The sequence below is a fragment of the Phoenix dactylifera genome, unplaced genomic scaffold (assembly GCF_009389715.1).
Source record: "Phoenix dactylifera cultivar Barhee BC4 unplaced genomic scaffold, palm_55x_up_171113_PBpolish2nd_filt_p 000253F, whole genome shotgun sequence".
Classification (NCBI taxonomy): domain Eukaryota; kingdom Viridiplantae; phylum Streptophyta; class Magnoliopsida; order Arecales; family Arecaceae; genus Phoenix; species Phoenix dactylifera.
This window is the reverse complement of record NW_024067746.1, coordinates 155123-170250: the sequence shown is the minus strand read 5'-3', so window position 1 is coordinate 170250 and position 15128 is coordinate 155123. Positions and strand designations below refer to the sequence as shown.

At 42.0% G+C, this 15128-nt stretch overlaps 2 protein-coding genes across 6 annotated transcripts in view; one reads left to right on the top strand and one right to left on the bottom strand.

Moving 5' to 3' along the window:
- The window catches only part of LOC103697302 (protein ENHANCED DISEASE RESISTANCE 2-like), a 36678-nt gene extending 24964 nt beyond the window's left edge, over window positions 1-11714 (top strand). For 2 of the 5 annotated variants that reach the window (XM_039117614.1, XM_039117613.1), the window contains exons 13-22: window positions 104-259; window positions 749-981; window positions 1055-1094; window positions 1185-1339; window positions 1447-1548; window positions 5916-5960; window positions 6596-6736; window positions 6839-6934; window positions 7015-7116; window positions 11131-11714. In XM_039117614.1, the coding sequence (XP_038973542.1) occupies window positions 104-259; window positions 749-981; window positions 1055-1094; window positions 1185-1339; window positions 1447-1548; window positions 5916-5960; window positions 6596-6736; window positions 6839-6934; window positions 7015-7116; window positions 11131-11250 (1190 nt within the window). In that variant the 3' untranslated portion in view covers window positions 11251-11714. Of the gene's footprint in view, window positions 1-103; window positions 260-748; window positions 982-1054; window positions 1095-1184; window positions 1340-1446; window positions 1549-5915; window positions 5961-6587; window positions 6737-6838; window positions 6935-7014; window positions 7121-11130 lie in introns of those variants that run through there. The other 3 variants (XR_005507682.1, XM_039117615.1, XR_005507683.1) reach the window with 3 other exon arrangements.
- A 398-nt stretch (window positions 11715-12112) lies between these two features.
- On the bottom strand, window positions 12113-14344 carry LOC113461312 (translation initiation factor IF-2-like). The gene has a single exon (XM_026801188.2). It carries the CDS (start codon window positions 14249-14251, stop codon window positions 12353-12355), a length of 1899 nt encoding a protein of 632 aa, XP_026656989.1. The 5' UTR covers window positions 14252-14344; the 3' UTR covers window positions 12113-12352.
- Between the last annotated feature and the right edge of the window lie 784 nt (window positions 14345-15128).

Below are 15128 nucleotides of genomic sequence, written 5' to 3'. Positions count from 1 at the left end.
TCATTATGTGCCTTTTGAATTACACTTAGGATTTTCTGATTTATTTGTAATGAATGTAAGTCATAATTATCATCTTCTTCTCATTAAAAAAAATATATTTCAGGTGGTGGATTTAAGATTTCACCCCTTAAATCTCGCAATGGGAGATCTCGAACTCAAGTTCAGCATCTTATGCAAATTGACCTCAAGGGTTGGGGTGTGGGCTATATTCCATCATTTCAGCAGCATTGTTTACTTCAGATGTTGAGTAGTGTTGCTGGTAATAGTCTCTTTCCAGTTTTTCTGAGAGCACATCACTCATCCATAAATTATATATGGTTATTTTTTGTGTTTGTGTGAGAGTATAAAAATAAGTATGTAATTTCTACTGCTATTTACGAAGTTAGTGGTATTTTCTTAAGTTTTGCTCCTCAAGTTTTTCATTTATGAAATAGTCTTAAAATCCTTTTATGGTGAATGTATTTGCTATAGACAGTTTGTCATTTGTAGATTTCTAGAAGCACTATAAGATTTCCTATCATCAAAGTTAGGCTCCTAGCAGAATGTGGTCTTCGTAGCCAAAGCTATATGATATTACAATTGAAAAGCAGTTGTTTTTGTTATTCTTGTATATTCCATTGCCTGATAACAAGTATTTTGGTTAGATCTTTAATGGTATACACAGTTATACTTTATTCCATACAATTTTTCATTCTGTTATATTTAAACTGCTTCATGGTGGGCATTACCATTTTTGCACCTGTGGCAGGGTTGCGTGAATTCTTTTCTCAAACAGATGAAATACATACAGTCCCAAGGATTCCAGTCATGGTCAATATGACTAAGTCTGTTTCTTCTAAGAAGGATCAGAAATCTCAGGAAATTGATGTTCAGCCTGGCCCACCATTGGATCCTGTGCTTGCTGGTAGCAGACACTCTATTTTATTAGATGAAGACTCTGATGATGATGATGACTATCAAATTCCTGAAGCTATACAAGAGGTGAGTAGGCTGCTTTTTGGTTGTGCATGACCGTTCTGAAATTTTTCTAAGCATGAATACTTTATATCCGCAGGCATATGCAATCAAGACTGAAAATGATGTTATGCAAATAGGTATTCATAGTATACTTTTCTGCTCCTATAATGAAATCTCATAGAGGAAACTGAACTATCTACCTTTTTTGTATACTTCGCAAACTGAAGTTTTGGATGAGGAGCCTTCAGATCAAATTGATTTGTCCTGCTTTTCTGGCAATCTACGTCGGGATGACCGTGATGGTAGTCGAGACTGCTGGAGTATACCTGATGGGAAGAACATTAAAGTCCGTAGCAAAAATTTTCTACAGGACAAGTCCAAGGTTGCTAGATGCTTTTCGTAGTGCAATGTGTTTTACTGCATTTAGACCTTAGTGAATAGCATTAAAGACATATTTGAGTTAGTATAATTCCAACATTTGATTTGCAGATACCAGCAGGGAAGCATCTCATGGAACTTGCAGCAGTCGATTGGTTGAAGGACACGAAAAGAATGGACAATGTTGCAAGACGAGCCGGTTGTGCGGCCCAAGTAAGTTGAATAAGTTACTTTATAAAATTTCAAAAATGAAATGGTTATCTCTGTTTGGTTTCTGTAAGACAGCTTTGATGGTCTTTTAAGCATGTAACAAAGTTTCTGGTTGTCAGGTGCTATTCCAATAGTAACTAGACTGACAATAAGTAGTGAGGAAAGTAAAAAACTATGTCAACAATTATTTTTCCAGAAATTAAGCCCTTGTCCTTGTATTCTGCATTGTTTGTGTAGAATTTATTGTCACATGACAAAGAAAGTATGTGTTCTAGTTCCTCCTATGACTTATTCTGAGATCTGGCATCGCTATCTTTTGTTTCCAAACATAAAAAGGAGATTGTTAAAAGAATAAAAGCAGGAGACTTTGGGTCGAGTATGATATCTAATGCATTAGTACGGGCATGCTAAATCTCATGGATTACATTGTTAGATACTTAGATCTATCGGTTTATGTGTTGTATTCTAAGTTGGAAAGTACAACCAAGGATATTGTCACGCCCTAGATCTGTAACATGATTTGTCACGCCCTAGATCCAAAGCATGGCATGGTTGTGCTACCGAGGGATACAACCCACGATAATATGAAGCCAACATTACATTTAACTTTTAGATCTATCTCAAAAATAATAGAATCAATAGGAATCCAATTTCATCATCTATTTAATATAACCAATATTGGTTCAGAGCGTCTAAATTCAAACATAAAAACCAAACCCATAATCTTTATTAAGAAAATCACTAACTACAATTTTATAATCAACTAAAGAACTTCATGATTTGTTGCACCCCAGATCCAAAGCATGACATGGCCGTGCTACCGAGGGGTACAACCCATGATAACATAAAGCCAACATTATATTTAACTTTCAGGTCCATCTCAAAAATAATATAATCAATAGGTATTCAATTTCATCATCTATTAAATAAAATCAATATTGGTTCAGAGCGCCTAAATTCAAACATAAAAACAAACCCACAATCTTTACTATTCAGAAAATCACTAACTACAATTTTATAATCAACTAAAGAACTAAAGTTTTGCTCTGTTATATAGAGTGCTAAGCTTGCTAGCGCGAACTCCAAGCCTGGACTATCCTTCGTTCCTATAGCCCCTATTCGTCTGAAGAGAGAAAAAGAAAAATAGAGGTATATAAGCAACACAGCTTAGTAAGTAAACCTTTCACTATCTTACCGAATCAAGCATTAGTTTTTCTATGCTAATGCATCATTTAAGAAAAATAACAAATATTCCAAAATAAGCACTTTATAGTACGATATATTAAAAAAAATCATAAAGCAAATCATACATGAACAAATCGTACATATTTTATAAACATAGTTCCAAGTTCATTTTGCAAATAAATAAATAAATCATTTCTTTCCATTTAGCCATATCAAAGTTCAAAATATTGCTCATAGATAGACGTGCTATGGTCACTTTATACCCATGACAGAGCCGGTGTTCGTAATCGATAAAGATTCATGTTTGTGTGCCAACTTTATACCCATTGGCAGGGCTATTGTTCGTATGGATGCTAGCTTTAGGTGTCGATTTTTTCAATTCAAAGGATCATACATAACTATTTGAGAGCCTTTAGAAAGCTTATATCTTTTTCGTAGAGCATATATATAAATAGATGAAAAATACTAAATGACATGATCAGATTCAAAGCTATTTTCATTAAAACATTCATAGAACTATTTTTTCATAATAAAGCACGATTTTTATAACATATATGCTGATTCATAATTTTAAGAAAAACATGATATTTCCATAAGCATATTTTATGTACGGAAGACATGATCATAAGGAGTGCAAGATCTATTTACAAGTTCTAAAACTAGTAAAAGTATTAGATTTACTTACTTCTTTTGTCTTATACCGTCAAACTTCACTAGGCGACTCCGCTAGACCTATTTAAAGACATTAAAAGTGAGATTAATGTTTATTTGAATTAAAATAATAAAGAAAGGCGACGGTTGGTCAGGTGATAGCGTTTAGCCGCTCCAAGCAGGTCAAGTGTAGACGATTCGCTCAATGAATCAGACTTAATCAGGCTAAGATCAATCAAAAAAGTTCATCAATGGGGGTTTCAGAACATTCAATAGGGCCGAGGTGATTGGTCCAGTAGGCGGCCTGGGCACCGGGGCAGATTAGGGCCCTTTACAGGGGTCAACTTGGGTTTGTAGATCAGGTCGACAAAACCCGATTCTGGGTTCTACAGATCTTCTAAAGAGAGAAAGTGTAGAGAAACAAAGAAAAAAGAGGAAACAAAAGAGGGATAGCTTTCTCTCTCTCCTCTTCTTCTTTTCTTTTTTCTTCTTTCTTGGCAAAACAAAGGAAGGAGGCAACTGGTGGATGTGGTCATGGTGGTCCGGCGAGGTAGCGACCGAAGGTGGTGACGGCCAGCGGCAGTGGTCGGCCGACGAGAAAATTCAAGAAAATGAACCAAAAAATAGGGAAATCAGACCTTTTCTTGATTTCCGGCAGCTAGAACTCCATCATGGAAGAGAGTAGGGAGGCCGTGGAACTTAACTGGAGGTCCGGCACCAAGAGGCAGCAGTGCAGATGGCCGGAAAGAGGAAGAACAACTCGGCCAAAATAGGGAAAATACAAGGGGTCTGATTTTCGGTCAATTTTTGGCTGATTTCTTGGCTGGTAGCCATGATGTCGGGTCGTGGGAAGAAGAAGAAGGAAAGAGGAGGAAGGCTAGGGCATTACCTCAGCTTTGGAGGCATTTGACGGCCTCGATTTCCAGTGAACATGAAGACGGGCAACCGTGAACTCAATGGAAGAAAAGAGAGAAAATAGCTCGATGATCGCCGGTGGAGGTCCATCGAGGGGGCTCTAAATAGGAGTGGAGGCTAGGCTTATCCTAGCCTCCGATGGAGTTTGTGGTAGAGCAGGACTCTTCCTCCTCTGTCGCGATCAATCAGGGCTCTGCCCTGTTTTTGATTGAAACGGCCTTTCGGGCCGCGATTGGGGGCTGGGCCGGGGCAACAGGCCGGCCCAAGGAGGTTGGGCCTCACATTTTCTTGATTTTCGGCCATTGGCCGCTCACCGGCGGCCACGGCTCCATCGTGGAAGAGAGTAGGGAGACTGTGGGACTCAACCGAAGGTCCGACGGCAAGAGGCGGCAGCGCTGGTGGCTTGAAAGAGGAAGAACAACTCGACCAAAACAGAAAAAATACAGGGGTCTGATTTTCGGTCAATTTTCGGCCGACAATCATGATGTCAGGTCGTGGGAAGAAGGAAAGAGGAGGAAGGCTAGGGTATTACCTCGGCTTTGGAGGCGTCTGACGGCCTCGATTTCCAGCGAATATGAAGATGGGCAATCGTGAACTCAACAGAAGAAAAGAGAAAAAAGAGGTCGATGATCGCTGGTGGAGGTCCATCAAGCAGGGGCTCTAAATAGGAGTGGAGGCTAGGCTTATCCTAGCCTCCGATGGAGTTCGTGGTAGAGGACTCTTCCTCCTCTGCCGCGATCAATTAGGGCTCTGCCTTATTTTTGATTGAGATGGCCCTTCGGGCCATGATTGGGGGCTGGGTTGAGCTAACAGGCCGAGCCAATGAGGCTGGGCCTCACAGATATAACTCAGACACTAATATTATTTAGTCTGACTGAACTTTAATCATGATTTTGCTTGGCCATTCTGAGACTAATTTCACTTGTGGCTTAATATAAAATGAATATGCTTATTGTCATGCATCAGGGCTCTTATTTAGACTTGATAGCTCCTTTGTCATGCTAGACAAAGCTTGAGAACTTAGTCAAAAACATTAAATTCCAGATATGTTATAATAATAACTGTCCTGACGAATATAGTTTTAGCTACATTATTAGATATAAAGTTCTCTCATTTTTTCATCCTTTCCTTTTCATAACATATTGTAATTTTATCATATTTTTGCTGCTGGTATTTTCAGTTTCACACATACATGCATAAATATATCATATTTCTTCTTTTTGGCTTGAGTTTGAGATATGTGTTTATGATTTATCATGTTTACTGCATTAAGAATCACATGTTTTCTTAATGTGTACTAAATGGTAGAGTTAAATCTAGCCTATCTAGTATGCAGCAGGACATGCTTTGATTTTCTGAAGATGGATCAACTTGTGTGCCAATTTGATGGTTTTGAAGATTGACCAACTCGTTTTACCCATTGGTTATTGTTTACAGGCATAATAACTGGTACTCTAATTTTTACCGTACATGCCTGTTTTTATTGATTTGTAATTGATGTAAAATTCTAATAAATGTTATAGCCTTATGCATAAGCATTTTTCTGAATGTCTATAGAAGTAAATGACATGTCAAACTATTATTTTTGCCCTCAATAAAAGTTTTCTATGCTGATGTAGGTTGCCTCTGAGAAAGGACTGTTCTCATTGATCATAAATCTGCAAGTGAGTTTTTGATTTTTCTGTTATAAATCTTAAACTGCTTTGCATTGGTTAATTTTTGGATATCTATTGCTTCCTTCCCTCTAACTTGCAAATGGAAATTTTTCTGTTATTTTACTTGGTTCTAGATAAAACATTTGCAAGGAAACATGAGTTTCATCTGTTCCTGCAGACTAAAAACCTGGCAGAACACTCAAATGAGCATATCTCTTAGTGCAGGCTGATCATTTTGGTTTCCATTCAGCAATAATGCATATATGCATTTTATTGGATTCATATTGAACTGAAAGAGAACATCCACCTCCTTAAGTTCTGTTGTAGGATATTTTGTTGACAAGTTCTTCTCTATTGTCTTTTATGCAAGTATCTGGACTCTGGAATAATCCTATTCTTGATATTTTTCTAGCCTGACTAAAATCCCGTCTCTGTAAATGACTGAAAACCAAATTTCTTTTGGTGCATTATGCTGCTTGCAAACATATCAATGTGTTTCTAGATATTCATTTTTTGATATATATATATATATATATATATATATATATATATATATATATATATATATATATATATATATATATATATATATTCATGCACTTCAAATCTGTGAGCGAAATAAAATAAACTTGGTAGTCTTGCAGATTCCAGGATCAACCAATTATAGTATGGTCTTCTATTTTGTAATGAAACAACTGGTACCAGGATCATTATTGCAGCGTTTCATTGATGGTGATGATGAATTTCGTAATAGTAGGTTCAAGCTCATCCCATCTGTTCCTAAGGTCTCCATCTCCTTCCTATTACAGTAAATACTCAGCATAACACATGATGACCCATTTAAGGGTTGTGTATCATCTTTTCTTGACTCAAGCTTGTTTATGCAGGGCTCCTGGATTGTGCGCCAAAGTGTTGGAAGCTCTCCTTGTTTATTGGGGAAAGCAGTTGATTGTACATACATTCGTAGACCGAAGTACTTGGAGGTAACAGAACTATCAAAAATAATTTGTAACTTGCAGCATGAGAAGATACAAGATGTCTGACTTTTGGTAGGAATGCGCAGATAGATGTTGACATTGGTTCTTCTACAGTAGCCAATGGAGTTTTGGGGCTTGTATTAGGTGTAGTTACATCATTGGTTGTTGATATTGCATTTCTTATACAGGTAATCTACTCCAATGTTTCCAGTTCAAACAATCTGTTAATCTGCTTGATTTCAATTATAGAAGCTTCATATTCAAAATACTAGAAATTTTCACATGTCATGCCCATGATTTATGGAGAAAGAGAAGCATTTGATGAATAAATGAACATGTCAATCCAAATTATACTGTTTTTCACTGGATAGATGAGAGGCATAGTGATTGTGTCAGATCTTGATGATCCCATCAGAGAGTTTTTATCCATTTGAAATTCTAATTAAAGCTTTCTCTATAAGAAAAGGTCTATCTAGGTTATGGTCTCTTTTTCCTCTACCCATCTACCCAGATTTTTTTCTCACATTTTCTTTTTTTCTTATCCTGCACATTCGAATTTCTTTCTCTTCTTAGAGATAGAATTTTCTAGACTGTTTAAGTTCCTTGGGATTTGTATCTTGACTCCACAGAAAGAAATTATCCAGAGTTATTTTTTTCCTTTCCTACCTACTTAGTTTTATTACTTTCTCTTCTCTGCTTGCGCATCCAAATTTCTTTCTCTTGTTGGTCTGTTGGTTTCTTTTACTCATTTTAAATTTTCATGCTCACATTAGATCGGGCGAGACAATTGATAGTTTGATGGATCATGAACATCCTTCTCTAGAGTTTGCATTATATATTAGCAATATATCAAATTTTTAGGTATCGGCAGAATGGGTCAATACCATTGCTACTATACCATTCCGACAAGGAATAGGTATGTGAGAATTGTGCTATACATCGATCCATTTGTGGGCTGAGACGTCCTACAAGTCCCAGCACAAACCAGTCGGGCTTGACATTCCAAGTGCTACCTCTCTAGTTCTCTTTTTTTTTGAGAAAAAAATTAGAGAAAAAATGCCTCTCTTTTCTAATGGGTTTGGTCATGGTGTGTTGGCAGGGACGGATAAGGGGAGAGAGAAAAATAGAAAGAAAGAGGAGAAAGGCAAGGTTCGCCGTACCGGTACCGAACCCCGTACCGGTGCCGCACTAGTATAGGCGTACCGAGTGTCGGTACGGTACCGTACGCTCGGTACCGACTGTACCGAGATTGGTGTACCAATACCGGTACCCCGTACCGGTGCCGCACTAGTATAGGCGTACCGAGCGTCGGTACGGTACCGTACGCTCGGTACCGACTGTACCGAGATTGGTGTACCAATACCGGTACCCATCGGTACGGGTACGGTACGCTCGGTACCGACCGGTACCGATCGGTACAGCGAACCTTGGAGAAAGGAGAGGAAGCAGGGCAGATATAGCTTGATTATGAACAAGACCTTGACATATATGAGACCCATAGACCACTTGGGATCTTGATTACGAACAAGACCTTGACATATATGAGACCCATCGACACTCCACTTGGGATTTGTTGCCACCTTTTCCATCATGTTCCGGACGAGTCAGGAAACTCGAGATCCTTGGGGAGCTTGGTTGGTCGAGGTAAAGGACGACTTGCCAAGCTTGATTGGGTGAGGCTTGGATGCGTGTGCAGACATTCCACCAATGTTGGGCTAGTCAGAAAGGTGTGGATCAAACATAGAATAGAGAGCAGCATGGATCTAAGTGTTTTGACTTTTAAGGATTTCTACCACCATGTCACTACTATTCGAAAAAGGTGGACATGGAGGTGTAGCGCTACGCCATGGTGGAAAGAGTGTAGCATGGGGCTACGATGAGGGTGTAGAAATAATCTATGGTAGAAAGCTAAGTTATGCCTAGTCCTAAGATAAATGACTAAGATAAATATAAAGATAAAGATAAACTGATTGGATTGATTGTTGAAGGGCCTTTTCTACATAGTATAATTCTAATATTTATTCTAGTATATAGTAACTATCCATCTTTGCCGGTTATAATCACGTCCGCCTCCATGCCTGGTAGTTTTAGTAATTGTTGCCAATTACCTTCCACTAAGTACGTCATTCAGCATTATCATTTTGCATCAACTGTCAGACCAATAACAACATTTGATTGGCTGAATTTCTTTTCATATCTCTATTCAGTCTACTGGTTAACCTTCTTTTTGGTCATTTCGCATATTCGTCCTCTAGTGAGATGCTTTTACTTAGCTCCCCATCCCATTATGTATACGGTCTTGTTCCTTAGAGTCTTTTTCCGAGGGTGTTGTACCCATTCTCTTATTACCATATAGCCATTTTGGCACATGCCTTCGACGTGTCCATTCAAGCAAGGATTGTGTAAACATGATTAAAAGTGCGTTTGATATTATCTCACCCAAACTCATTATTCTATTATATAAATTATGTGATTGATAAGTGATGAGTGACGTTCCAATTATATACAGACCACAAGTGTTCTGTATCAGTCATGGCACCAAACCTTAGCCTGCTGGATGGCATCCTGACCAGGCTTAAAATTTGGCAGCCAACCTTCTAGGGCAAGGAGCTGCCCCACTAAAGACTTGGGCCTCTTGGCTAGAATACGATCCTTTACATCCTTGGATGGCAGATCAAAGAGAAGAAGCACTTCTGAGAGCGGTGAAACATGGAACTTTCATTCCACGCTTCACCTCACTCGTAGCTCTTTTTGCACAAAATCCAGAGGAAGGCCACACCCTAGAAACTTACCGATTAATGTTGCCTTCTAGCGTTTACATACTCGATCTATTTTCTCATCGGAGAAAACAACCACCTGGTTGAACTTCTACACCAATGCTGCAATGTCATCTGCAATCTCTTAAGTAGTCTCCCATCAGAAGCATTTAGCACCCTGGACCACCTCTGCTTAGGATCTACCTACCTTCATTGCCTTCTGTGTAATCTGGTCAACAAAACTCCAAGAAGGCGAGCCATGATTCCCCTTCACCTTTAGATCAGGGTTCGCCGCCATGCCTAGTGTGGAAGCCCTTGCCTAATTAGGTTGATCGAGGTCCATCTCGTTTGCTGCTGCCTTCCCTTTCCCCTCTAAGGAGGGGTTGGGCAATATCCTCTCTACTCTCTTGCCCTTGTCAGGACTTGAAAGATGGTGAACAATGCTTGAGCTAGGTGAAGCTAGAGGAAACTCTAGTGGAGGCCCGAAGTAACACTATCGTGCAAATTGTTTGTCTAACTTGGATATTAGGGCGAAAGATTAATCGAACCATCTAGTAACTGATTCCCTCTGAAGTTTTCCTTAGGATAGCTGGAGCCCATGAGCGAGTTCTATCGGGTAAAGCCAATGATTAGAGGCATCAGGGCACAATGATCTCAACCCATTCTCAAATTTTTAATAGGTAGGATGGTGTAGCTGCTCTGTTGAGTCGTGCCATGGAATCGAGTGCTCCTAGTGGGCCATTTTTGGTAAGCAGAATTGGTGATGCGGGATAAACTAGAAACTGGGTTGTGGTGCCCGACTGCTTGCAACACAATTCCCACAAAGAGTGTTGGTTGATTAGGAAAGCAGGATGGTGGTCATTAATTGTATTAATGCAATCAACTCCAACTGCCCAATTATTTTGGGGTGTTTCAATGCCTAGCTGTCTGAAGGATATCCTATAAGCAAATGGAGCAGCAGTAAGAATCATATGTTGGAAGAAGTTACTGACATTGTGGAGTTGGGCTATCTGGCTAAACCCATATACAGATTTTTCAGTCCCTACAATAGGTGATCCGTGGAATCCCAAGAATTCTGGGTTGTTGAGCCAGTGCAGTGCTAGCTTTTCTAAGGCTGTTCAGAATATGATAAAGATACGTTTGCTGGGTATTGAAATACTTCCTTAATGCTCTCTGTGTTCATTTCAATGTATGTTAGATGAAAATATGTAATGAAATTGTAACTAGCGGGTGGTAAAATGAGTATAATTTCTCCATTTGTTGGACTTCAGGGCTTCACATTCAATCTGCAAGTAATATCAGAAAAAAAGGGTCTTGCATTATTTATGCATCATTCTTAGCATGCTTGTTTTGGACCTGAATGTTCTGGTGCAGATGGAAAAATATTAGCTGTTCATTGTCTGTCTTGAGAATACTAACCATCTGCCAATTGTAAATTACCCACAGGCAAACACTTCTGAAGAGCTTCCAGAGCAGCTTATTGGTGCAGTCAGAGTGTCACATCTTAAGCTGTCATCTGCGATGATTTCAGGACTTGACAATAGTCCTACTGATTCAATTCATTAGTTGATTTTAGACTCCACATCACCCCTCCCCCACCACCATCCACCCCCCCCCCCCAACCCAACCTGTTATTCTTTCTATTTTTTCCTAGGCCATCAGCAATGGCATACATGACCACGCAAAGGTTCAGTGCAGCAATTTTCTCTACATGTTACTTTACACTTTGAAGCTCATGCAAGTCCTCCTTCCCTTCCTACGTTTGACCGAACAGGTTAATTTTTCCTATGAAGGTATTCTGTAACATATGTTGAAGTACGACCCCTTCTTTTTCTGCTTGTGATCTTTTCTTGTGATTTCCTAGTTTATCTTTAGCAAGTATTCAGAAAATACTGTGATATCCATCTGGATATAAAATTTTTACTTTATGTTATGCAGAGTCATCTATACATTATGTTTCTCATCTACTTAAATATTCAAAGAGGCATTGGTTGTCTCGCATATACCATAATAGAAGAGGCATTTACTTCCTTCTTGGCTCTATCGAGTATAGCTTACCATCGTTTACTGCTTTCATCTATAAATTTGAGTGGTATTTTTGATGGCTGTTCAAAAGGGTACCTTAAGGCGGCTGACAATGCATGGGAAGCTTGCTGTTCTTATGCGAAACTGAATTGCGATTTAGCTGGTAAACGAAGTTGTTGATTATGTTTTTTAATGATATAGTTTAGTGAGAGGCCTTTATTTTGAAGCAATTCATAGTCTCTGTGGCTTTGTGAACAAGCATATGAAGAACTTCATTGCTGCTGCTTCTGCTTCTTTCTAACACATATCTACAGAGCATCTAAGTTTGGAAGAATCCTACGGGTAAAGCATCCACTCAAAATTCTGAACAAAATAATGTGATGCTAAAAGTGACCATTAGAAATTTAGAATCGCATCATGCGTTATTGTAAATGGGACTCTGGACTCCAAAAATGAAGGATTTCTTCAGGAACCTGTTACACTAAATATTTATAAAAGTTTATTTATTTATTCTTAGAACAAGGTTTTCAACACGATTCGATGTAGTAGTGTAGACAGACACAGGCTAACTGACTCCTGGCAGATACATCCAATCCAATACTGCTGTTCTACCATTCCGCGCACTTCTGAAAGCAAAATCAAATCAACGGTGATGGATGAAATCGAGGAACGCGTCCAAGGATGCCGAGGAGGTCCGAGGAAACCCACCGGCGAATATCTCCCGCGCCGAGGCGGCCCGCTCCCTCACCTCCTCCTCGCCCACCATCAGCCGCTCGATCCCCTGCAACACGCCGTCCTTGCTCACCGATTCCGACCCGGACTTAAGGGCGATCCCCGCCCGGAGCCGCCGCGTCACCAGCCTCGCGTTGTGGAATTGATCCCCGTGCAGCGGCCACGTCAGCATGGGCACCCCGCACCCCAGCGCCTCCACCGTCGAGTTCCAGCCGCAGTGCGTCACAAACCCCCCTGTCGCCCCGTGGCTCAGGATAAGCAGCTGCGGCGCCCACCCGCGGATCACCAGACCCCTCCCCCCGACCCGGCTCGCCAGCCCCTCCGGCTCCAAGAAGCTTCCATCGGTCTGGACCGGGAGCCCCGCCGGGTCGTGCTGCATCGCATTGGGCTGGATGGCCCAGATGAAAGGCCGGTTCGACTCCTCCAGACCGGCCCCCAGCTCAGCCAGCTCCGCGTCGCTCGGGGCCCCGATGGAGCCGAAGGACACGTAGATTACCGATCCCGGCGGCTTCGAGTCCAGCCACTCCAGAACATCGCGCTCGCTGACGCTGGAGTCGCCGCGCTGGGGCCGGACCTCCGCGTCGTGGACGAGGGAACCGGCGGCGGACCAGAAAGCGGCCGGGAGCAGCGGGCCCACGCCCCACACCGGCTTCTTCGTTTGCTTAGCCAAGTAATCCAGGAACGGACGCTCCAGATCATCGCAGGTGTTGAAGAGCAACGCGATCGCGCCCTCCGTATCGGCCAGGCCCGGGGGACCTCCGCCGTGTCCTGGGCCTATTCTATCGGGCGGTGGCGGTGAAGGACGGCAACCTTGCCCGTGGCCAAATGGAGGTGGCGGAGGGCCAGCAAAGTGCCCGTGTCCGGGCACCGGCGGCGGTGGCGGATGGTGGCCATGGCCATCCCACGGCGGCGGCGGCCGAGGAGCGCCTCCATCTCCCGGTCGAAGTGGTGGCGTCGGATGTGGGCCACCGCCGGCGGATGTGGGCGGTGCAGGAGGTCCACCGCAGTGCCCGTGTCCAAATGGAGGAGGCGGCGGCGGTCCTCGTCTTGGAGACGGCGGAGGGCCTTCCTGGTGGCCAGGGCATGGTGGCGGTGGAGGAGCGCCGCCCTCTCCCTGTCGGAGCGGAGGCGGCGGAACGCCAAAACGGCCGGGTCCAAACGGAGGAGGCGGACCAGGCGGGCGTACGTCACCACGGCCGGGGCCAAAATGTGGTGGCGGACCGCCATGGTCCGGTCCAAACATGGGCGGTCGAGCACCCGGATGGCCCGGTCGTTGGTTGAGATCTTGGGACGTGAGAGCCATCTCCTCCGGCAAGCCCGGGATGGTGACTGTCCGACCGGGGCCCAGATCCTCCATTGAGAGTTTCGACATGGCGTGATCCAGAGCGGTGCAGCAGGCGCTGGACGTGAACAAACTGACGACCGGGATCTGGAATTCGCGGCAGATGTCCAAGAGATGGCTCATCATCACGTCGACGATGGCACAGATCGGGGGAGGCGACGGATCATCGCCGTCAAATCGCCGGGCGAGGAAATCATCGAAGGAGGAGCAGGGGGTCCCAGATGGGGAAGAAGAAAAAGAAGAAGTGGAGGAGAAAGGTTGTGGTGGTCCTGGAGGAGCACCGGGAGGGTGGGGCATGGAGAACTCCACGATCCGGATCAGAGGGTGGAGAGAGGCGTCGGAGGGGGTGGTGGGAAGCAGGAGGGCAATGCGGTGGTTACGAGAGGCGAGGTGGTTGGCGAGCTCGATGGCCGGGAAGATGTGGCCGGAGCTGTGGAAGGGAACCACGATGATCTCGCCGTCGGCCATTCTCTTCTTTTGCGTCTTCTTGGATTCAAGGTTGGGGTTTGGGACGACGATGACTTAAGAGGGGTTTTTATGGGGGAGTATACTTTGTGGTTAAGGCGGGTTTTTATGAGAGAGGATACTTTGTGGTTAAGGAAGAGGAAAAAAGAGTTTGAACATTAGGAAGCATCGCTTTCTTGACTGATCGTTGTGAGTTTGGTCGGTTTGGCCGACCGTATCGTAGCTTACATAACAATCGTAGTCCAGTACATAGCCAACCGTATTCCAAATGTTAAGCCCGAAAAATATATGGAGACAATACTAAGGGCTTAAGAAGACAATAACTGCACCTTCTTCATTGAATAGCGAGAATTTCATAATCTCCCCATACGGTGACCTTTTGTGGGTCCCGTATAATCAAAAATGGTTCATGGATGATATTAGAAACGACAATATAGGTGTTCTCACACCTTTTGAAAAAGTTTACCATTCATATCTAGAAAACAATACAAGTTTTCTCACACCTTTTGAAAAAGTTTATCATTCACATCCAGAAAAACATCCCATCCAAGATTGCCAAAATCTATTGCGTTGTCAAGGGCGCCAAAGTCAGAAGAAGCAACGGAAAACAAAAATATATATATATATATATATATATATATATATATATATATATATCTTGTTTGACTCTCTTTTTAAAAATTAAAAAGTAGTATTTTCATAAAAATAAATTTTTTATATTTTATAAAAAAATTATGAGAACATGAGAAAGCTGTTTTTTTTGGATCAGAAATTCGATTTTTTTTTCCAAAAATACTCTTAAGTTATAAAAATCCAAGTATAACATTTTTCCTTAATAGTATAATAAATATTTTTTTAAAAAAAATAGATGTTTAACTAA